A 24447-nucleotide genomic window follows, 5' to 3' on the forward strand; every position below is an offset into this window, starting at 1 on the left:
ACTTACAATCGAGTTACACAATACCATGAGAGAGAAAAAGCAAACTTTAAATTACTAATTTAGCAGAAGTGAATGTGAGGAGGTCTTTAGGGGTGAATTATACATTCAAGTCTCTTATTTTAATAAAGTGCATCGTGACGATCACGCCGCTGAGCAACACCTACATGAAGGCTGATGAATCGTATCAGGTAATTAATCGTACTGTTAACACCGCACCTAGCATGTACAACGCCTTGCCTTCATCACACCTGGCCTAATGTCTTACTTACTTATGAAACACTCATTTAAAATACATGTGCATGTATACATAAACTTATATTATGATCTCGTTTCAAATAAATAGGTTATAATATGACGACTCATATATATAACTTGTAATACAACATTATTGGTATCTAATGATATAATTGATTGTCTTATAATCTGATAAAGTCCGGGGAATAGTTACACAAGAGTCATTTTGTTTGATTATTACAGCTGATATTGGAGATATGAAGATTTAATATTTCCAGTGCTGATGTACTCGACACCTTCTTCGTTGCTTTTATAATCAAAGGTTTATACTACACGCAATATATACTTTTTTCGTAATTAATTCTATTCGACCAACAAATTGGCACTAAACTACGAAACCATGTATATATATATAAATATTTTATTAGATTGTAATAATTAGGGCGCCCACACACCTTTCTCATCTGTTCACTTCTCACGGCTTTGCACATCTTCGTACGATGGGCAAGATTGAGTAAGCAACCTTATGCTGCTTCTGTCCGTATTTTTAATATATTTCTAAATTTATTCCGTTTGTAAGAATGCACTAACTTGGATTTAACAGGGATGCTAAGAATATACTGCATGTTACATTTCATGTCATACATTGCGTGTTACTCACGGATAGTGGCAAACTGATTCATACTATGAAAATCATTTAATCAGTCTACCATGGTAAGTCTCTACACTTGAACTCGTGAATATCTTCTGTTTCAGCGTAATATTGGTCATCGACTTGATGTACTTTGCAAACCTCGAGTTAACACTTGATTGACTGTTGTTTTTTTGCATCATTTAATCGATTACGCCTATTTTATAAATAGTAAGGTCATGCATAATTGTACGGAGTTGTTTCTTAAAATCTTACATGGCTACTACTGTCTACCTTTTGTCTATGCCAGAAACATTTACAAACGTCATGACAGTAATAAGGCCTTTGACAAAGACCATGCGCAGAGTTATTAGCTTTAAAAAATTTGATTCTATCTTGTAAAATGACGTTAACGCAAACTGAAATTTATTGATGGCAAACACTTGCAATGGAGAATGAATTCAAATAATTTCCGTATTTGTTACTTACCAAAATACCATTGTTAAAAATGACTAAAGCTGCAATGCCGCAAAGATCACTCCTCGTGAAAACTATCCATTTAACATATATGAGCTTACAATTTATGAGAAAACCGGCAATAATAGCTTTTGCACAGATGTACTGATTTAGTTTCTTAGAACATATAAAAGGTTAACAGCAAAATGACTGTAATAACGGTTTGCTAACACGACTGAAAAATCACTCCTTTCTTTGTCAACCATCCATTAAAGAGATTTATGAACATATGAAATATAAGGTACTAGCTGAACATCACTTGAGATGTTCTTTTAATGGATGTTTCATGTTTCAAATTGAAGAGTTGTTTCCCCCGGAATGGTAAATAACAAATGCCTACAAACTTTATCGATATTCAATGAAGAACTTCCCGCGGCGCCTGTAGGAGCTGCAACTTCCTTGATTTCTATTCAGCAGTATAATTTTATTGCAGAGAAGTTATAATAATCTTACTGCATTCAAATTAAAGTGTTTTTCCACCAGTACATGTCAAGCTTACTGTGCTCTACACACTCCCTGTGTCCCCTATTCAATATATTGTATAACGTATTCTATACACTGTAAGTGAACCGACGTGTTTTAGTGTCTCTCATTTACTGTATGCTTGGACATTAAGCCATTGACATCGTCATCGTTATTGTTCCGGCTCCTGCGCTTGTCTCTTTACATTTCATTGTATTGTACAGATGTAACTTGAAATGTGTGAATAAGAGATTTTCTTTAAATCAATGATATTTTATGGAATGTTTGTTGATGAAGTATTTTATTTAAGGTATTAAACTAATGTTATATAGAAGTTAAGATAACATGTGTTGCTGTTTAATACCATTATTGATCATTTTATCTTCCTTACCATCACCATCATCATCATCATCATCATCATCACCATCATCATCATCATCATCATCATCATCATCATCATCATCATCATCATCATCATCATCATCATCATCATCATCATCATGTGGTAACCTCATTATTGGAAAACATGTTGTTTGAGTTAATTCCCATGCACCCGACTGGGATCTATAATGGAACATTATCATACTTATATACGTTTTCGATTATTGTTCCCGAAGTTTTGTTAATATCGTTATTCTTAAAACAATAACCATCAAAAGATATTCAATTCAAAACAGATTTTTTTTGCAATTTATGCTTCAGACTAAGGATCAAAGTCATCGATATTTCTCAACAACAGAGATCGATTAATTTGTTTTCTGTCACGACCGACCTCTCCGACCGCCTGGTGAGGGAACATGTCTCAAATTGACCATTCCCGCGTGTTCATGGGCCGCAAGGAGCCAGTGGACAGAACGCTCTACCAGCAGCTCGAGCAAAATATCAAAGACCAAACTAAATTTTAGCGCAAGAATTACATTGTTGTGTACTAATTAATATTGCTCATTCAATACGCCATGTTTTCTTGTTTAATCACTGGATAGTGAGTAAAAAATGAAAACTTGTTTTAGTGTTTCGGCTTCAATTTAAAACAATTTAGCGAAACTCAAATTCAAAGTGATTGCTATTTTTTATTCTTATTATAATAATGGAATGGTAGTATATATAAACCCTAATTACTTTTTACTAGGTTAAACGTTGTTCCATACCAAGACGCCGAAGTGTCACTAGCAGTTTCTGAAGCGGAGGCCGTTCTTCGTTGCCGTGCTCTAGTCCGGTATGCAGGTGAGCCACGGTAAACGGACCATTTCTTCTCTCAAAACCATATATCACTTACGTCTTTTCTGTTCTTGATCTCCACAAATCTATAACAAAACAAATAATAAATTGAAAAAGAACTTAAAAAATACTTTTCTAGTACCATAGCAATGCTCCTTATGCTAAGATTTTTTTATTTATGTATTTTCCTTCTAAATGTTTTATTAAGGAATGAATTGCGGGGCTGATGTCATTATCGGGGTATGAACGCAATTGGGATGGTCAAAGACTCCACGCGTACTTTGACCATCCCAATTGCAATTGCGTTCAAATCCCCGATAATGACATCAACCCCGCAATTCATTACTTATATTTACACCAATAGTTCATTAAAAATTGTTTTAAAAAATACTTCCTTTCATTCCTTAAAAACTTTTCGGTAATTCTTTCTTACCCTTTCCATAAATAGAACGACCCGACCGGTTAACGTGTTTATTGTTACGGTAAAAAAAGTTCCAAAATATAACTAGGTTTTTACGTAAAATGGAAACGTCAATGGCAAAAATAATTTAACAAAACATAAGGTAACACTACATCCTCGTCTGCTCATATAATTCAAACAATAACAAGAAATACACATTATAATGTCAAGGTTGTGCTTAGAACAAAGTGTGCACATGTCGGATGGGATAATTATTCATTTTATTGTGTCATTTATGGATTGCTATTTGAATGCTGCAGTTATTGAATGTGCCATTGGTGAAAATCTGAGCAAGCTCGGACGATTCATCAGATTCAGATCTAGGGAATGGCGCAGTGGCAGTGGCAGTTGGACGTGGCACCAATGAATTAGTGGGTGGGGAAAGAAGAGCTGGGACAGCTGGTCCAGATGAATTTGATGCAGCTCCGGCGTTCATGCCATGGAGGACATTGCTCATGAAGCGTTTCTGGTCGGCGCTTGGTTCCCTGGTGTATGACCGCAGGGAGGCTTCATTTCGATGACCAGACATGTACATTATATGTCTGGCATCCAGACCAATGTCGCTAAGCTGTTGGATGGCAGTAGCTCTTAGACTATGGGCAGTGTAGGTCACACTTGTGCGTGCTTGCTTGCACATATATCCCACGAAGAGGCTGTATGTTCTGGCCGAGAGCGGTGATTTAATATACCAGATGGAAGTTGTGGCGGGTGACACCAAAGCATTCTTATTGCATGAATTAAAAAGAAATTCTGCAGATGGATCTGTTTTCGCAAAAGTTTTTGCTGCTGGGTTTCATGTGTAAGCCGCGCATATTCCAAACCATCCTCATCAAACAGAAACTCAAACGAGTCCCGCTTTAGTTGTTGATGGAACTCCAAGCCCCTGCTGACAAATGAATCGCAAGGTTATACCAGACTGCATGCATGTGTTGAAGGTGAAGTCTAAGCTTTGCTGCAAATAATAATAGGTATATTTTCACAAATTTACAAAATGATTTATTAAATATGAGATAATATGCTAATATTGAGATATATTGTATGTTAAATCATATTTCTTCACCAATTATTATATTTACTGTCATTTTTATAACAGACTTAATGCGTATTTTATTTATATACCCGAATTAAACAGAAAACCACGAAATCTGCCATTTCAGACTGTAAAATATCAACTATTTAAATCATACCAATTTATAATTTTGGAAATGATGTGACATGAAATCCTATAACCGCCCTTGGGTATGCTAGAATTTTTACCTGATATAATTAGCAAGTATTGACAAATCACTATTGCTGATAATACTTTTGTGCTTTGTAGGTTGAGATAGGCCTTGCCGCATCTGGGTTTTGAGGAGACCATTGAGTGTGCGGTTTGCTGATTTGAACAGTTGGCCATGGACAATAACTTTATTGCTGCCTGCAAAATTAAAAAAATTCAGGGTTTTCGATGCCGGATTTAGAAATAAAAACAAGAACATCTCTTAAAAAATTAAATTTTACACAATCAAACTAAAAACAAATGAAATAAATTTCATTTGATTAAAAAAGTGTTATTATTGAAAATGATTTAGTATAAGAATGTGGAAGTCATACCAATATCGCGCAAGTGACGATTGAGAGCAGCCCTGATGTTTTTCATTGTGTTTTTGTGGTAAACCTTCAGTTGCAGCTCAGCAGACTTGCTTTTCTTCTCCTAAGGTGCTACCTCGCAGTAAAACTTCCTCAACAGGTTGTAAAGACGTTCCTCGTCAACTGTGGCCAAATCAACGATATCCCCATGTACAGACAAGTGCCAGTCTGGCGAAGAAATAATCATGTACCATTTTGATCAAATAATTTTAGTGGAAGTGTGTTATTTTAAGCAAACCTATAGGACCTTCTGTGATAAAAAACTGCCATATAATCACATAAAATGTAAGGCAACAGTGAAAGGAAAACAGAATAAGTTTGATGTGTGTATATTTCTTTTTATTGTTTAATCAAATGTGCACACAAAGTTGTAAATATAAAAAAAAAAAAAAACACATACATGCAAATATTTATTGTGAAATTTATAAATCTGTCATTGAAATAAACCGTTTTTGTACAATCTGTAAATATTCTAACCTTGAAATATTTTGAGGCCCAATTGAGTATTTTTCTTTGTTTTAGCTGCATGGTTTTTGTCTTCAATGTGTTTAACCTCTTCTTCTGTTTTTGGTTTAAATCGGCCGAGTGACCCAGTTTCAGTTACACTTTTAATTTCACTTTTAGTTTCGCTTTTGGCTTCCTTGCCTGTGTGAATGGCGTCTACAATTTATAAGCCGGTAACTTCATTTAAAACACATGGAAGATCTAGTTCTGATAGCATATTAAACAAATCGACATCAAATGTGCCGTAATCAGTGTCAAATGTGCCGAAATCAGCGTCAGCCATTTTAAACGTCTGCAGTAAAACTTTGCATTCATAAAAGTAGTACGCTGTTAATATTCATACGCGATGACTCACGATCCGAACATATCCGAAGATGTTGCGCTCATCGATTGATGAACGCAATTGCCGAAAGGCAGTTCATTTAAGGAATGGAAGTTGAGGTGTAAATATTAATTTATATTGTGTTATGTAATTTCATAATGTATATGTATTAGTATTCCGTTATTTTCTATAGATGATATATGCTTTTGCCATATTAATGATGTTAATGACCAAAGGCTATTTTATGCCGATCTGCCAATAAACTTTGAAACTTTGAACAAACAAAAGAAATAAAAGAGGAGAAAGAGGTTCCCCTTGTATCACTCCAAGAGATATATCGAACAGTTCTGAATGTAACATAGTATTCATAATCTTGACACACGCCTTAACATTTGACTTTGCATTTCACTTCTTATTCCAGACTGAATTAATTTAATCCACAAAACACCGTGCATAATAGTGTCAAAAGTATTTTCATAATCAATAAAAGCACTGTACAATTTCTATTTTTGAGCTGAAACCTTTTGGATAATAGTATGCAGTATAAAAATACAATCAACAGTGCTTCTGTTGTCACAAAACCCAAACAGCGGTTCATGAAAATTATTTTCAGTTTCACACCACTTATTTATCCGAACTCTTACAATAGAGAAAATAATTAGTGTTATCCCTCTGTAATAAGATGTGTTAGTGTTATCACCTTTTTATGGATATGCATATCACCTCACACCTTTAGTCCAGGCTTCTGGAAAAAATCCATTATCAAATATCTTGTTAAAAATTGTTAATAAATACGGAACAAAGAACATTTTTGCATCTATGAAAAAATCTGCAACATTGTCACTAATATCACTGCTTTTGTGTCCGGACATAGAACTGATTCTATTAACCATCTCATCCAACGTAAAAGCACAATCATGGCTACCAACTGAGATATTATCACTATTGTTAAAATCTTCATTTTTAAAATTACTTGCATTTGGTGTAGATGACATATTCTTAAAATGGTTAACACATATTCCGAATGGTACATCGACTGACGTTCCATCTTATTTATTATTTTTTTAATGTACTTCAAGAACTTTCTAGATTACTTTTACAAAATTTTAACCTATTAGACTTCTCCTTGCTATAAAATAATAATTTCGCCTTACGCTTCGCGGAGCAGTATTGTTTTCTTGCAGATAGAAAACTAAGTCTATTAAAATCATTTGGTAACAAATTAAACTGTCTCGTTTTGTCACAAACAAACAAATGCTTGTCTACATTCAGTACTGAACCATGCATGTTTCTTATTTTTATATTTCGAATTCCAGCGTTTCGATGATTTGTTTTTACCGTGTACCATAAATGAAACATCGTAAATAATATCTGATAATGTATTAATACAGTCATTTATATCTATTTCACCACTAGAAAATTATACTTTGATATCATCAAACAGATCCCTTTTAAGGTGTAAGAATGGCATAAGTTCTTAGGATTTAGATTCTTCCCAGATTAATTTTTCAGGTAAAATATCGCCAGGAACAGAATGAAAATTTTCCTAATTTAAAACAAATTATACGGGACATTGGGACGAAAACTCTGTTATATGCAAAACTTTCAAAGATTGAAACGTTGAAAAAAAATGTAGTTTGAAATAACATAATCTACGACGCTGGCTTCAAAAGAATTTCTTGTAAATTCATAACATGTAAAAGTACAAGGTTCAACAATACAAATATTACATTCTTTACAGAGTTTCAACATTTTTTTTTCCAAAGCTGCGGATTTACGTGCCAGGCGGTAAATTACTAGTAATACTATTGCTATCGTCATCAGGCATGTTTAAATCTGTTCATATCTCTGCAGATTAATATTTTCAACTAAGTCTGATGGTTGACCTATTCTCGCGTTAAGGTCACCAAATCATGATTATGTCACCAAGTAAATTATAACCACGGATGTCATTAGCGAAGAATTGTTATAGTTTACTATGTTTGCACTGAAACACTTGTTTATGATTAACTTAAAAATGAAATGACAGCGAATTATTTCTCCAGAAGCCGGTGTAGGAGTCGACGTTTCTGAATTCGTCATCGGTGATCAAAACTGGGCAAGAGGGGCATCACGTAGGTACAAAAAGGGTACGCAAAAAGGAGTATAAATACCAGTTAGACTCCGAAAATAAGTTTATATCTGATCATATCTGGGTAGTACTTATGTCGGGCCCGCTTCCTAACTGGTCCTTAAAATATGTCCATAAACTGGCTAACCTGACAGGTGTCAAAACGTTGCCAACATGGCGTCGAAATTGAATGCCTTGGGTATATAGGTCAGCTTTAGTACCGATGTATATCCATAATTGAAACTTATTGTCATTTTAAAACCTTACTGAGTAGTAATTAAGAATATTGCTAGCGGCTGAATTGTGTCGTTTTCAGGAAAATTGTAGTAGGAGTTGCGCATCTGTCAGGACCAGATATCGAGTTTTACCACAAAAGCTTTCCTCCTTTCTGCCATTCGCCAGTGCGACAATGTTTGCCTATACTGATAACTGGAATTGTTCTATTGGTATTGTTTAAATGACGCTGTAAGCACTGAACGTGGCGATTATTATCTGTGTCGTGTTTGTATGTGATGGCAATACAATTTCAATTGGGTTACATTCAGGTAAGACGCTCAAATTTACTTTATACTTTGATATTGTTGCGTTTTTGATTTTCTTAATTAAAGATAAAATTAAATGCAAATTAAATGAGTTGTTAAAATATATTTTATTAGTTTTTATACTAAAAATTAAGAGTATTTTTCCATGGACACGTCTAGCCCGTATTTGGTAACACTATTATTTATAAGTACTAGTTTTCAAGACCTCGCTTTCTTTTCAATGTTTGGTAAATCGGCATGCATGTGTTATACATATGTAATGAAATAATACGGCAAACGTGTATGGCTTGTGAGAGAGACAATGCCTTTTATTCACCGCAGATTTTGAAACATGTTTGACATTTACACCATGTTTAGTAACCAATCCCTATATCAATATATTAACATGGGAAGCTCATCTGTACACTTTACAGGTATTATTGACAATATAATCCAGATATTTTTCCAATGTTTGTTATTTTCGAATTATTAAAAAAAGTCTAGTGAGCTTATTGAATATTGAGAAATACCACTCCTGTTCATGCTCGTATTGCGCGAGAAATTAACATTACTTTCTTTGCTTCCACGGAAATCGTTTCCACTTTTATATAATTTCGATATATTTACATACATCTACTCCTTTTACGTCTCCCCTATTTGCAGAGGTTACTGTCGATTAATTAGCTTTCCAACATTCACCCAGACATAATAAATACAAATATAATAGTATTTTCAAACAACCAAAATATAACAACGTCCGGGGAAACGAGATTGTAGGCGAATTACCCCTATCTTAGTCCGCAGTGGGTCGTTCAGCCTTCTTTAAACAATGAAATTGAAGACGAATGAGATTGATACATGTTTCATCCTGATTCGGTCAATAACTAATTCGATTAAAGATAGATACCCATGTTTACCGGCACTAACTGTCTGGGTTTTAAAGGCTTAGGGGAATTACCTTATCGTCTGACTACAATGGCGCTAAATAGTGTTTGTCCAGAATATGTTTGTTAGGGAAAAAAGTGCATATGTATGGAATAATTACGTCATAACAGTTTAACGCAAGCTTTGAATATGTTTAATAGATGCATAGTTAAGATGGATTCGATATGGTAACCACATGATTAAAATCCTTTATTTACAATCTAAACAAATCAAGTATTGGAATATCTAAAAATAATCATGCCTGCTTTCGAAAAAAAAGATATTATGGAAATAATGACAATCCAAAAAAGAAAATCCTTACAGAGAAGGGTTATTCCTCAAATATTTTTTTTTCATAAATAAATTCATTTAGGATTATTGCCTTAGCACTATCAATGTATATGGATCTGATTATGCTACTATAAATGCTGGGTTCAAACCGTTAACAGCTATAAACATCTAAGAGCCGAAATAAACTTAAAATTTCTATCAAATGTTCGGTCAATGTTAATTACACACCTGTCAGTCAAAATATATCGGCATTGAAATGATCATTTTTGAACTTAAATCAATCGATGCAAAGACCTTAGGTTCGCTTCAACCATCACATATTTTTATGACTTCTTTGATGTCATCATTTGTCCCACGTGCTTACAGAAAGAGGATTTAAAACTTGATACTGTTATTTTTTTCACAATGTTCAATCCTACAGTTTTCTTAAAAAGATGTGCATCAGCAACTTCAGCAATAAAACGCCAGGTTAAAGTTGAAATATAGTTCGGTACAGCGCAAACCTCTAAAACGAGGCCATATAGAAATAGCTGTAACATCCTCTCAGCTATATTAACGTTTTTAATATATATTTATTATGATAATTAAAGAAATGGCTGTTTCCAGACCTACTTCCTTTCTGCACGTAAGCAGTTTTAACAGTAATTATATACTGTATAACATGTTTTTATTATAACTATGGCACGTAAAAACTCAATCCAAAAAGCTGTATGTGGTTGAAGTTTGAGAATGCTACTTCAGATTGAAATGTTGTTTCTGGCTAAGTGAAGCATATAATTAACGATTGTTATACTTTAAATTCAGTAGAATGACAAGCTTAAATTTATTTTGCTGGAATTAGAACTAGCTGTCTTCCGGCCTGATACAAAATGGGTTCCTTGAAAAATAATCGGAGCAAAACTTCAAAGTGAGTGAATATTCTAAGGACACATCTTAGTATTGTTTAAATCAATAGGGTTTGTACTAAATTGTATGGAAATTTATGGTTGTCATATATGTTAAACGCTAGAAATGGCATTTTTTCCAATCTGAAATTTTGTCTGTTTGCTTTGAATGCATAAAAAATAAATGAGTAATGTGTGACCTAAGGAACCAAACTGCTTTTTGTCATCTATGTCAAAAAATGTATTGCATTTCACTTTTTCGGGCTTATTTTCACTTTTAAATGCATTGTATTTTCAGGTTGATCAAAATATGCCAGTTTCTGGTTTCAGTAACTTTCACCTGTTTTTAATCTGTTCTTTTTAGTCGTCTGTATTTTAACGCGAACGCAAAATGTCCAAACAAAGTTGTGTGTGGAACTGCAACATTTGATGCTTTAAACCGCTTTAAATTACAGACTCACTGGCAATTGATTGGCAGTGAAACTGGAAAGCCTGACACAGACTATTGAGCTAGTTTTGGGTGTTTTTTTATGTTTGAAGGAATAATCGAACGTGTCTTATGTTAAACAATGCAGTGAGGGGTTAACCTATAGGTAAGTTTTAACTAATAAAAATGGTTATGGTCCAGGATACCCTCTCTATATCTAAGATTGAGAATGATAATTCGGTTATACTTTGTTTATGACTGAGAAATGCACATAACTTATAACTGTCATAATTCAGTCCAATATCTGAGAAAAAATGCATACATATCTCAGATATTATTTTGCTGAAATTGATGCAATGTACTTCTTTAAAAAACTTCTTTTGTAAGTTTGTTATAAACTTCAAACGCTAGAAATATTTTTTTTTTCAAATCTGAAATGTTGTCTGTTTGCATTAAATGTATAGCGAAATTAATAAAAAGTATGTAACCATAAAAAAGCGAAATTGAAATGTATTGTGGTTTTGATCTGTAAGCCAAAATCAAAACTCGTATAAAATTCTTCAATTTGAAAGTGTATATTAAAGACATTCTAATTTACGGAAGACTAACAAGTGTACAATTTTCAAGCAATAACTAAACCGTCGGAATATGTATGACATTAAACGTGATATACAATTACAATTTTATACGTGGCTCAGGTGTTTTCGTTCCTGTTAATAAAATGCAAGTACTAAAATGCTTAAATATTTCTAGTGTCTTATTTCTAGCATCAAAAAGATACGAAAGCATCAGGTGCTGCATATTTGCACTTATAGATCGCAGAAATACAATGTTATTTGTTGGATTAAATGCGATTTTCTTGGAACCTATATTACATCGAGTTAGATATGCAATGTTAAAAGTTTTAAATTAAATCGTAATATCAAATTTGCTATAATATTACGATTTAATTGAAAATTAAAGTAAAGTAAAAAGGATAAACATACATACATGGCATATATATATATATATATATATATATATATATATATATATATATATATATATATATATATATATATATATATATATATATATATATGCCATGTATGCATGTTTATCCTTTATATATATATATACTTACTTTTTCCTTTATATAAATATATATTATCACGATACACATTTTGTTAAAAATCTGAAAAGCACACTAATTTTGCTTCATAGATAACAAATAAAACCACTACTTTAGAGTATTGGGATTCCTAAGTGGGACAGTTCAAAATAGCACGGACACAATACTTAAGAAGAATTGTGCAAGGCATGCAATGCCGCAATATATGTCCTGCAGAATTGACAAAATATCCTCAGGGAAAATAACGAGCTTAAGGAGATGGATGGAAAAAGTCAGATTGCAAAACACCAAACATGCCATTTCTTGTCAAGAACTTTGCAGTCTCAATCGTCTACATCGAAACATAACATTCATGTGTAAGGCCTTCGAAGTCTAAAACATCGACATCGGAACATCATCAAAGTCTTGAGCAAGACATTCACAGTTTAATATTTTCACATCAAAACATGGCATTCCGGCGCAAGGACTTTGCCCTCTCATACCTCGTGATCCATTCATGCCATTCCTGGGCAAAGGCTTTTGAGTCTAATATGTAGACTTCCGAAAATTCCATTCCTATGCAAGGACTTTAGTGTCTAATAAGTTGGCATCCAAACATGTCATTCCTGTGCAAGGACTTTGCAGTCTAATACGTCGACTTCCGAACATGCACATCCTTGGCAAGGAATTTGCAGTCTAATACCTCGACATCATTTCTGGTCAAAAGCTTTGTAGTCTAAAACATCGACATAAAACATATCAATCCTGAGCATGGTCTTTTCAACCAAGATGCCATTCCTGGGCAAGATATTTTCAACCATACATGCCATTCGTGGTAAGGGGCTTCGAAGTCCAAAACGTAGACATCCACACATGCCATTCCTGGGCAAGGGCTTCGAAGTCCAAAACGTAGACATCCACAAATGCCACTCCTGGGCAAGGTATTTTCAACCATACATGCCATTCCTGGGCAAGGGCTTTGCAGTCTAATACGTCGACAACCAGTATCGGACAGTAAAACCCTTGCTTGGGTTTCGGCGCTTTTTACCACCGACTTTACAATTGAACAACGACTACGTCCATCGAGTTGTGAAGGAAAGATTGCATCAGATTATGCTTGATTAACCTGCAGCACGAAGTTTAAAGGATCTTTGTACAACATTATACCTAGTCGGCCGTATATTGGTGTTGTTTTTTTCGCATGAGTTTTTTTTTTTTGACGACATATAATCGATTTACGAATACAAAGAAACTGAAACATCAAAAGACATCTCCGGCAGGGGGCGATGGCTCCCATAATTGCAAAACAACGGCATTTAGTTCTGTAAAGTTACCTTTAATACACTTCTCTGAAGAGGTGCCCCGTTGATCTTGTTATCCTGTACATCGTATGAGCAGTGAATTTTGTTACAATGAATAATTGATTACTTTACGGTAGACAAAGTGGGAGATGATGTTTCAGTGGAAAAAATAGATAGGACTGTGAAGCCGATGATGGAGCATGCCTGAAAACGAGGAAATGGAAACAGAATAGAACTGTACAGCAACGGTAACCAAGCAGTAATGAAAACATGCAAGCTATTTTTTTTCTCAGCATTAAACCCATAAGAGTATGAAAGTGTAATATTCTTGACAGATAAACAGCAATCAAAACGTCGGTTAATATGTACTATGTTCAGTGTATTTATAGAGCAATATTGGACATGATATGGCTTCGTATGTGTACAACAATAACCTATATACAAACTTTGCCTGTATAGAATTTATATAATTGTACAAATACTACAAGACCTCAAATTATAGTACAAAGAAATGCTATTACACATTCAAAAGCAGATCTCCATTTAGCTTATTTGACTAAGAGCAATGTACGTTGAATTGTTCAAACTACCGCAAAAATATTGTTTTGATTAATTAAACATACAATAGCAAGCATACTTCCATAAAGAAAGCTTACAATTGATGGAAAGTAGTGTGGACAGAATATCAAAATAGTTTTTTCTCACATCAACGCGCGGATACGTTCATATGTATAATTTATTTGTAACGGGGTTGTCCAAATAGACGCGATGACAAGAACAAAAATAATAAAACCTATTTATTCCTGAAAGCCAATAATTTAATAATTTATTTAACATGTAGAACAAAATGTAAATGTTGAGTGCGTTGTTAATAGGTCCAGTTATTTTATTATTTTCTTTCTAAAATTACGGTTATATCCAGCAAGTATAAAGGTGTTTGATGAGAACATGATGACGCACCGAACGAACTTATATGTATGATTATAATTGCCTGACAGTAACCCGATTTCAATAAACATATTACTTTCTCCTGAGTTCAATTTATGGTTTTCAAAAATCCCGTAAAATTGTAATTTAGGCTGTAAGGTAGGCCACTCTAGGCGGTAAAATGTCTTTCAGATCGCAAATTAATGGCTTTAAGGCTTTTTGCGGATTCCTAAGTGTATATTAGATCACAAATACATCCAATTATGGATAAAAAATTGAGAAAGACTAATTTGAGAAATATATAATCCATAAAAGCATTGGATTTAAACTTCTTGTCGGCGTTAATGACTTGTTTTAAATCGATCTACTTGGTGCAGTTTCATAAGAATCTCGACTTATATAACCCTAGCCATTTCGCAGGAATAATTAACATTTCTTAGCGAATAAAGTAAAACAAAACGTTTCAACAAAAAAAAATCTTTGTCTCACTGCTTTATGACCTTTTCGGAATGTAAACATCCGGTACGGTTTCGGGTAGTACTCGTTACTGAAACACAGAAGGTGTCATTATTGATACAACTAATTTCACTATTATTGCACCGATAGTTCCATTTTAATCCCTTTAAAGGTTTTTAATGTTTTAATCTTTGCCTTCCAAGTATACAGCGGTCATTTTTATTTTCGTGAAAATGACGTCAGTGTGCACGTTTTTGTCCTCGTCAAGCAATTATGCCATAATTGCCCTGACGTGCCGTGATAATCTCACGGTCGGAGACGATAACCATTATTGCGCGAACGAATTTCTATAGTAAAATGATACTATTTATAGTAACATGTGTATTATTATGTCTTATGTTGAATAACATGTCGTATGTAATCAGTCTGTAATACGTTTTCAAAAGGAGTAAAATTGCTTGTTGGTACCGTATATAATTCATATAAGTTTTGGGTAAGACGTCAGTATTTATTCGATGTAACCCTAGAAATTACTATATTTATAGATGACTTAAGTTTGAAATTGTCATGAGCTTTTTACTGGTTCCTCTTCGCTATTACCGTTATGTCTCAAATTCTTACAGATGATATCGTCATAAGTTTTTCTTACGGGCACTATGAGTTATTTATTTCGTTGTTTATATTGAAAAGGCTAAACGTAAAAACAAGCTAAATGTATTCTTCAATAATCTCACTATCAAAACGTATATAAGTATATAATCCACCGTTATATTCCACCGAAAAGAATCAATCAATGGTCATGTACATAATTATCTAACTAATAAAATCGAGTGTTAGCATTGGTTTGTCACAAAAATAATTAAATATGTTAACAAATCACTACAAGTCTAATATTGATACATAAGTATACGTTCAATCGTTGTTGATTGACTATTAGCGCATTGAGACGAACTAGAATTATGTTAAGCTGGTTCAAGTGGCAGTCTGACATGTAATTATATATTTAATACTAGTCGTTTGTTTAATATCAAATAGCTTTCATCATTTTTTATATTATAAATATGCTATTTTTGAAACCAATTTCCCAAATAAAGAGGACCGAAAATATATTGAGAATTATTCACAGAATATTGTAAATACGAAGTAAGTTTAGCATACACCATTCCTTGAACTCAAACACCAGTTTAATTTACAGGGACGAAACTTGTCTCTATTCAGTAATATAAACTAATAGACCGTATTACGAAATGCACAACATGCGAGAAACTAATTTTTGCCATTGGTCGATATCCATTTGCAACTTAGCCAAGAGAAAATGATTCAATATTTGATGCGTTCAATGGACAGGTGGATTTATTGCATATTAATGTGGTGTTGATGGAACACATGGACATTTCACTATATTCATACGCACATCGCATGGATGTGAAGACATCTGAAGTATTATTTTATGCAAAGTTTGTCATTCGACCAAAACTTTCTATTGTCATTTGAAATACTGATTGTCCACTTTTTAGCTTCACTTCTTAACCAAGGGATCAGTCATCATCCCAGTTTATTGGTTAATATTCTTATACTTACACGATTATGTACATAAATGTTACAAAAAGCTGAATGGCACAAATTTGTTTGCAATTTTGTCTGTAAAATATCGGTTGCTTGATCTTACAAATATATGATTAACTTTAACCTTGTAAGACTGGGAATTTCATTCTGCAGATCTCAAACACAAACTCTGTTTATTTACATTTTGCATCCTTTTTGGAAATAGACGCACTCAAAGTAATGATTAGAAAAGTGCAAAGCAAGTTCAAGGGCAAACAAAGTACGTAAGTGCATTAGAGGGATACCCCTTCCTCATTTCGTTAAGTATGTCGATGTGTTGTAGCACTTACTAAATACATAACATAAGCAACTCGTCCTCCCGTGTCTCCAATAAACTTGCATCCTTGGTTACTAATCATACCCTTCTTCGTCATTTCCACTTTTCTTTTAGGCCGTAGCTGAAATCTTAGGTCTTTATCGATGTTGCAATGCGAACTTTGCCAAAGTTCGTGAGCGGTAGCCTTTGTTACTTCTCCAAGCTCAGAAAAGCATTCGTTCGCCGGCGTTGTACCGCTCCATTTGTCTAAAGATGTTCTCGTTTGCGTTGGCTTTTTATCACTTCATTCGCGTACATCTTTCAGATGGTGGTTTTCGTAACTGCTCCTATCGCAGGAAAGGTTGCGTTTGTCGCAGTTGTTAATGCTCCCATCGCAAAATATTCTGCCACCGGTCGGCGGTATAATCACTCGCTTTGTGGACAAATATGCACCCGTTGGCATTCTTACAGCTCTAACCGCCGAGAAAAGTGCGCACGCCCTCGCTGTTAGTTCTGCCATCGGCAAACATGTCGCTATAATCAGACCTCCCGTAAGATAAGCTCGTGGGACTCCAACATTGTTTTCATTCATTGCTTCGTGCATTCTTCACCAAAAAAACTGTCCACGGCAATTCATCGCTGTCTGTGCTACCTCTCCCATTTCTGAAATACGTGCGCGTTTACTTATGATTGTAGTTACTCTACAGTTAGCCTTTTCCCCGCTATCCTTGTTTTCAGTTTCAATGGCGATTGTTCCTCATTTAAACGTTAAGACCGATGTCGTACACTGGATACGGTCCTTGCGACAGATGGTTTTCAACAACGCAGACATTCTGAAAAGAACGCCATAAGAACTATTAAGATTATATTCTTGTATTGCTTTATACAAATCGTATTCAATGTACGAACACTTAGTTTTCTTTTCTTTTTATTATCAACGGTTATCTACGAATAAAGATGGTGTTTTTAACTACACACGTATTGAGCTCTACATCGTCGCGGCAGTCACGCTCAAATAAGAAATACACAAGTTGATATTGACTTCAAAAAGGTCACCGGATTCGGCCGACCACGCAGATCATGTGCAACGTACCATAGTTGATTGTAAATTGCAGCTTTGCGCAGGTAAAATCAATAATAACTCGTCATTGACGGAAAAAAGCACAATAAAGTAGGTACTTTCATTGCATAATATTTTAGCAACCGGATACGCCCTTTTAAGTGAAAGGGTAACCCCGCTATAAGAATATAAGTGCCTTGTGGCGGGGCTTTGTAAAGTATTTGTAGTTTGGTCGACGGGTTTTTCCTCTTGCGGTACTTGTGTTTTTGTTCAACATGTTTCGACGTTAGAATTTATCATTTTATTGGACTTATCTTTGCTTTTGGTATAAAAATAAATCTGCAGAAAAGAAATGGACAAATCTACGAACAACATACTGCGTAATCTGTAAACAGTTGATAGCATTAATTTACCAAACATGTATGTGACGGAAAAGGGTTATAAAACCACCACATGAGGTATGAATTAATTGCACATCGCCTGGTCGAACATGTGGCTAAAGCTCCTAAGCTCAGCAGGCAATTCAAAAGCTACATGTTTTATCTGGTTTAAACAAAGTGACGTAGCCATAAAACTACACCACCCACTGATAAATAAGATTAGCATTACAAGTAACATTTCGCTTACAATGGCGTGAACCAGTTTTGACCGGCCATTTGACCAAACCTTTAAATAGACCTAAATGTGTACTTATTAGTTGCAGACAATACAAGTTGTATCATGCAACTGTTTAGACGTAACATGTGAGTATCCTAATGAGTTCTAACTCTAAGAAATGGCTTTGTTTGAAAAGTAATGTTTTCAAATACGTTAAATTCCCAACAGGTACGTTTTGAAGTCAATCAATTTCAATTCCTGAAATTTGTGTATACGTTTAAAGTTGAACATGTAAAAATGCTTCTATCAAAATAAAAACATGAGCGCAAACTAAATAAAAACATGAGCGAAAACTAAATAAAAACATAAGCGAAAACTTAATAAAAACATAAGCGAAAACTAAATAAAAACATGAGCGAAAACTAAATAAAAACATAAGCGAAAACTAAATAAAAACATGAGCGCAAACTAAATAAAAACATGAGCGAAAACTTAATAAAAACATAAGCGAAAACTAAATAAAAACATAAGCGAAAACTAAATGAGCGAAAACTAAATAAAAAACATAAGCGAAAATAAAATAAAAAACATAAACGAAAACTAAAAAAACGAAAACTTAATAAAAACAAGTCCATTGTGATCACCTCTCGGCTAAGGAGGTTGTTACGTAAATGTTTTGATTGTCATGTAGTTTATACACTCATTGAGGTATTTTCACGGTAAGGTAGATGCTACTTTTTATTCACACTTTTCTATGAACGTAAAGTAAAAGGAAATCGGTCCCTTTATTCAAGTTCGAGCTAACGAGGATTATAAGACAAGCGTTATGGAGCCAACGTGTTTAAACTGTGTTATACATTTCATGCCAATGAAGTCGCTTATTGTTTGTAATTCCCATGTTGTCTTATAGTGTTTTTAAGGCAAAAAGCCAAGTATAAGTTCTATTTAAATGTACAACTTGTAAGTTCCAAACTATACGTGGATTCTGTTAACTCAACAAAGATAACGTCCTTTTTACTTGGTAACGAAAATCATACTTTGCAAACCGTTTATCTTTACAAAACATACTACAAGTGTTTAAAAATATAATATTGTTTTAGCAGTCGTGTTGACATTAAAACATAAACGTTTGCATGTGTTAACTCATCATTACAACGTTTACAATTACTGTTAAACAAGCCCGACTTTTTAACTTTTGTTTGATTGAGATAAGTAATTATAGAAGACGGAACGAAATATCATATACACGTATATTATCTGACATATTATCTTTACCCGTCTTCAAGTTATAATATTTGAGTGTAGATCATTTATAATTGATCAAATTGAATTTTGCTATTGTTTAAAACAACATTTATTCGTCCACGTTCACAATTTTCCCGTACAGTTGTATCGTACACAACACCTTGACCATTATTACACATAGTGTTATTGTTCAACTGGAACGTAAACGAAATAGGATAATGGTCCGAAAATTTTGATAACTGTTTAACATCTATATTATCAAAAATCGGAAACAGATTTCTATCACATATAACGTTGTCAACAACACTTGCCGATACAATATTACGGATTAACTTATGGCAAAAAAAAATTCCAGGTTCAATAGGACCATTCATTATATATAAACTAGACTTCTTAGAAAGTGATAATAATTTATTTTCAAAATTATTTGGCAAATCATCAAATGATTGTCTTATCGGTAAACCAATTGGTACAACATTATCGTCAGGAAATTAACAAAGCGGTGAATATTAATATTTTCAACAAATCGGACCTTTGAACTATTCTATTATTTAGGTCACCAGCTATCATAATATCACCTAGTTTGGAACAAAGGCGGATATCATCATCAAGCGTATCTAAGAAATCGAACTGAAATAATGAGGAATCTCCTGTTTTATATATACTTGAACCCTCAGGCGAAATATAACACAACATATATGTATATCATATGTAGACCCAAAAATCGTTTTGTTGCGCTTTATCTACACTATGCATTTAGTTTTATAATACATAGCAACACCCTCACTAAAACTTCAGCCTTTTTTAAATTATACTTTTTTCTCGGACTGGAAAAAACAACTTCTTAACATTTTGGTATTTATGAGTCTATGTTTTAATAAGTAACAATTAGAAAGTCATTGTCATCAAGTTTCGAACATAAACCGTTAACATTCCAACAATATTTTGAGGTGCTTTTCACAACTTTCATAAGCTGTATCCATGTTGCCATTGGTACCATGTTTGAGTCCTGGCGCTTGCTTCCGGTCCATCGGAGGCACTGGGTCCGTGTCGGGCTGAGCCGCCTGTCCCGGCTAAACAGCGGACGCGTGTGGAGCACTATTACTAGGCGGCGGTGGACGGTATACCGACTGGCGAGAAGCAGCCTAGTTCCATTGGGTGCCGTGGTGGGAGTCCTGGTACTTGGCCTGGGGTGAGATGATCTGCTGTGAACCTTTGGTTATCGATATAAAGAGTGTCATAATTAAGCGAACACGCGCGTTACGAGCCTGCACGAGATATGGCATCAACTTCCTACGGTGCTTTTGAACATATTTGTGATACTGATCTCTGACTCTGATTGAAAGGGTATGACCTTGATGTGGGCAAGCCTGCTTATTGCGTGCACGTTGTTTCATCTCTATCTTGTCACCATTGTAATGGAACTTGGCGACTTTAGGACGAGTTTACACCCCCCGCCCCTTTCGAATTGGCCAGTACTCGTTCAAGTTTAATTCTTGTCTCTGCATCATAACTGTCAGTGTCATTCTTGCAAATGTGTATTACCTTAGCTAGGCAATTCTCAGATATACACGCCTTACGGGATGTTTCTTAAGGCTCATTTTTCACTGTTTCCATTGAAACGGAACCAAAGATGATTTAGTCTATACACCGGCAATAACTTGTACGGAAAGGAAGCCATCAATTAAAAGCAACACTTAAGTGACACTCTTATTCATAATCAATGCATACACATGTATTACAAACATCAATTTTGACTGATAAACCTTTAATTTCTTACTGAATAATGCATTTATGGAAAATATTAATTGCTGATAACACGATTGTAACGGTTTATTTAATAGCAGAAGAGCAAAAATGAAAAATAATTGGTGAATGCTTTAAGATTTACAGTGGTCTACTATAGTCTATACTATAGCCTTATTAGGTAGAAACCGTGTTTTATGCTCATTTCTTTCTATTTAAACTCGGTATCCTTCATAAGAACCATTGTTTTCGACATGTATTCATCCTTTTTGGAATATTAAATCAATATTATTAATTGTGGTAAATCTTATTTGGGAATAAGAATGCATCTTAAAGTTTCATTTCTGAAAAATCCTAATAGAATACGGTACGGCTCTATATTTGATATCATAAATAAATAGCGATACTAAAGTGACTTTTAAAAAAAAAACAGCAAATAAACTAAAAAAACTACTATACATCGGTTCGTATTCTGGCTAAGCCGTTTCGTAAAGAAATAAAATACGTTTCTGGCATGGCTCATTGTTGAATCAACACCTCAGTGAAAGTTTGAATAAAGCGCAATGTGCAGGACTCATCAAACAGTAACTTTCATAAGAAGAGAACAAATAAACACACACAAAAGCTGATATGGACTGTTCAATACGACTGGTATATAATTAATAAATGATAAAAAACTAATATATTTATAATGCAGCTCTCTGCCTTGCTGTAATGTTAAATTTGTCAGTTTTACAGCAATTTCCATTCGAAAGTTATTAACGTGGTACGCATGTTTCCTATCTTTCAGATCATGTTGTAACCTGCTGACATCATAAATGATCGTAGACAGAAGTGCTTCAATTAACTCGAGAATATCCCTTTGGGGAATATACCACGGAAGAGAGACACCGATAGTTCGAGTTCAATACATGACTTTCGCCCGTATTGACTTTAAGTTTCACACGTTATTTCCACGGACAACTTCCTTGTTCTGAACGATGTATCGAATCTGAGGTAATTGAATTACTGGATAACATGAAGTCCAGAGTGCGCAATAATGTCTGGTTACAATTTATTAACACCACGCTAATGCTTCTACAAACGACTAAGGAAGTGGATTAAAAAACACAGAAAACGTGACTTCATGTGAACTTTGTATGCAATATTTCATAGCTGCCGTATCAATACCGAATGAGTAGATTAGGTCGAAATAGTAGCGCTGTCAAACAAATTGGTCTTATATTACAGTTTTATTTAGCTTTTTTTCCAATTATTGGCAATCATGAAGTCAGCTTTTTTGATGTTTTGAAAGTTTGAGAGTGTCCTATAAGTACTAATTTTAAATGTCACAGGCAAAATCGTGATTTCCGCATAACACATAAACAATCAAATGCTAATATAGCCAGGAAAAACATGAGTGAACAAGACCAAAGAAACAGAGTTGTCTTCCTCGGCGCTGGCGGGGTCGGGAAAAGCTCCATTTTGAAAAGGTTTCTTTTCAATACATACAGTGATACTTACCTCGAAACAGTAGAAGACTTATATTCTAGGGAATACACTTTTCAAGGTGCGGAAGTGATTGTTGATTTTCTGGACACCGCTGGGAAGTTGGTATTTCCAGCAATGAGGCGCCTGTCGATAACAACAGCACATGCTTTCGTTCTAGTATATTCGGTGACTGAACCCGAAACGTTTGAAGAGGTAAAACGCTTATGGGAAGAGATCAAGGAAGTTAGAAGTAATTACGAGGACTTGCCATGTGTTATCGTCGGTAACAAAGTTGACCTTGAGGATAACAGACAAGTGGAAAAATTTGACGCACTAAACTGGGTTTATAATGATGAAAACTGTGGGGCGTTCGTAGAGGTCTCTGCTAAGAACGGTGAATGCATTGTAGAAGTGTTCAAACTACTAATGGAAAAAGCAAAGAATCCAAGAGCAAAGATAAATGAACCCTTTATGCCGCGCAGATTGAGTGAACATTCCCTGGAGGTGCAATCCCAGGCAGAGGTCAGTGCCAATAAAACTAGTGAAAATGGGAGCAAGTTTAGTAGAACCAGAAGTCTTATTCGACGAGGAAGTAAGCCAAAGATTCGAAAGTCTCATGCCCGCTCCCAGCACCGACAGGACTGTGTTATTTCCTAGACTTTTCCGATTGAATATTTTAGCGATTTTAACAATACATACATTGTGATTTATTTTGGCTTTACGTAATCAAGTGTATGCGTCTATAAGTCTTCTAGGAAACTTGTTTTTAATCAAGATTTAAACTTTTAAAGGAATGCAATAGAAATTTAGATTATTTAAGCAGATTTTAAATACTATCAATTGTGATATCAAACTTATGACTTTAGAGTCAGTAAGTTTAAGAATACAGCCCAACCCCGTTGACTCGAACTCCCATGGACCGGCGAAAATAAATTGAGCCTCGGAAATATCGAGCCAAGCGGAAATTCCTACATTCAGTTAAAAGAAATTGGTCCTTAAAATCTTGTTCGAGCCAACGAGGAATTCGAGCCGAACGAGTTCGAGCCAACGGGGTTCGACTGTATTGTCGTGGCAACGTGCCATTAGAGAGTAAAGTGTAACTATGGTTGTTTTAGAAAAAAATGGACGAAATGTTGATATAGTTGTATTTTGGAAATACTATTTTACCTTCATCATATTTCACTTCTTTGACCTTGCTTGTTATATTTTTTTATTTAAACACCTGATCAAAAACTACTTTAAAAATCAAAATATTACTATTCCCATTTCATCAACATCCTTACTCTTGAAACAGCCAAATATGTAAAAAAATCATGTTTGAAAAAAACAACATAAAATGGTTTTCCTATTTTTTAATTATTTTTATTAAAGCAGAATGCTCGAAAAATAGCAAATAAACTAATAATAAAAAACAACAACAACACCAACACAAAAACAAGTGCTGGATCATTACTACGGTGTTATATCATCTTTTTAAAATATTTCTGAAATGTCTGGCTTTGAATTAGAGTGTCCTGGACAATTCCCTTAACAGTTAACTGATTAATAAATTGACGTACCC

The 24447-nt window shown here is 34.4% G+C and overlaps 1 protein-coding gene across 1 annotated transcript; it reads left to right on the plus strand.

The window, feature by feature from the left end:
* The first annotated feature begins 22811 nt into the window (after positions 1–22811).
* On the plus strand, positions 22812–23939 carry LOC128203184 (GTP-binding protein Di-Ras2-like). The gene has a single exon (XM_052904488.1). It carries the CDS (start codon positions 22812–22814, stop codon positions 23541–23543), a length of 732 nt encoding a protein of 243 aa, XP_052760448.1. The 3' UTR covers positions 23544–23939.
* The last annotated feature ends 508 nt before the right edge of the window (positions 23940–24447 follow it).

This window comes from Mya arenaria, chromosome 2 (genome assembly GCF_026914265.1).
Source record: "Mya arenaria isolate MELC-2E11 chromosome 2, ASM2691426v1".
Taxonomy (NCBI): domain Eukaryota; kingdom Metazoa; phylum Mollusca; class Bivalvia; order Myida; family Myidae; genus Mya; species Mya arenaria.